Below are 1,070 nucleotides of genomic sequence, written 5' to 3'. Positions count from 1 at the left end.
GATCCCTCACTACCGCCTGACATTAAAATGATGCACCACAAATGCATCGTATGTATCGACATGGCCGTCACGAGGATCCATAATAAGATCAGTTGATATGAGGACCAAGGGGTTGGGACATGGATTAGGGAAGGAGAAAACAAACTGAACATCTGTGTCCAAACCTGAAGCGGAAGCTTGTCGGCGGCACTGCCACTAATTTAAAGGATGGATTAAAAAAAGACCGCCTACAGTCAAAAGGGGCCTGAGCACACTATTCCAATGCCACCTCTACAATCACCCTAATTCCACCTCAAGAACAGCAGCCCAGGTTTCATATGTTGCAAATATATCGAGCAGTTATCAACTCCTCCGTCAGTTTTCAGAATGCATTTCAAGCGTGAATCGTGGGAGACCTTTCAATGGATAGTAATAGCACCACTTCCATTAAAGTCTCTACAACCCCTCGCCATTAGTGCTTGAATTGTAACCTTCAAGCACGAAATGCTGAAGACAAGCTTCATGAGGTGACGCAAAATAACCTGTTGCAAAGAATCAAAACTCATCCAAACCGATCCTCTAATGACGCAGCGGACGACATGTAAGGGAAATTCGAAGCACAGCAACTAAAAGGCCAAGGTTCCGAACTAGGCTAGCGAAATAACATTCAGTCAAACAGTTGTGAAGCCGAAGATTCCAATAATGAGGGTCGGACTCAACACTTCCCACTAAATGAATTCAAGACGATCTATTTGTGCATATTCGACGAGTCACCAGTGGTAGAGGTCAAGTAAACGAATCATTCAAAGAACCAGAGCTCTGGTGAAACCCTACCAAAACAGTCAAGGGCGACACTCAATTTGACATCCGTAGAAACAGTTTAATACATTACCAGCGAAAATACATTTGACAGGGCGTTTGATCATGACACCCCAGCCACTGTATTTACGATGATGACACCAATTTCTACTCAAAAACCGGAAAACAAAATTATCAATTTCGCTATTTGAACATAAACAATCTACACAATCCATGAGTTGATTTGACCCCAGTTGCAATTTTCGAGGATATACGTCACATCTATGTGATAC

The 1,070-nt window shown here is 42.8% G+C and overlaps 1 protein-coding gene across 1 annotated transcript in view; it reads right to left on the bottom strand. All coding sequences in view use genetic code 11, as the record gives it.

The window, feature by feature from the left end:
• EGR_11006 (hypothetical protein) overlaps window positions 1-1,070 on the bottom strand; it is a gene marked incomplete at both ends in the record, with an annotated part of 9,260 nt that overhangs the window by 7,243 nt on the left and 947 nt on the right. Inside the window, one exon of the mRNA XM_024500255.1 lies at window positions 872-1,059. Coding sequence (XP_024345330.1) covers window positions 872-1,059 — 188 coding nt within the window. The remainder of the gene's footprint in view (window positions 1-871; window positions 1,060-1,070) is intronic.

This window comes from Echinococcus granulosus, assembly GCF_000524195.1.
Source record: "Echinococcus granulosus chromosome Unknown EG_S00327, whole genome shotgun sequence".
Lineage (NCBI taxonomy): Eukaryota > Metazoa > Platyhelminthes > Cestoda > Cyclophyllidea > Taeniidae > Echinococcus > Echinococcus granulosus.
This window is presented reverse-complemented; position numbering and strand designations above follow the sequence as displayed.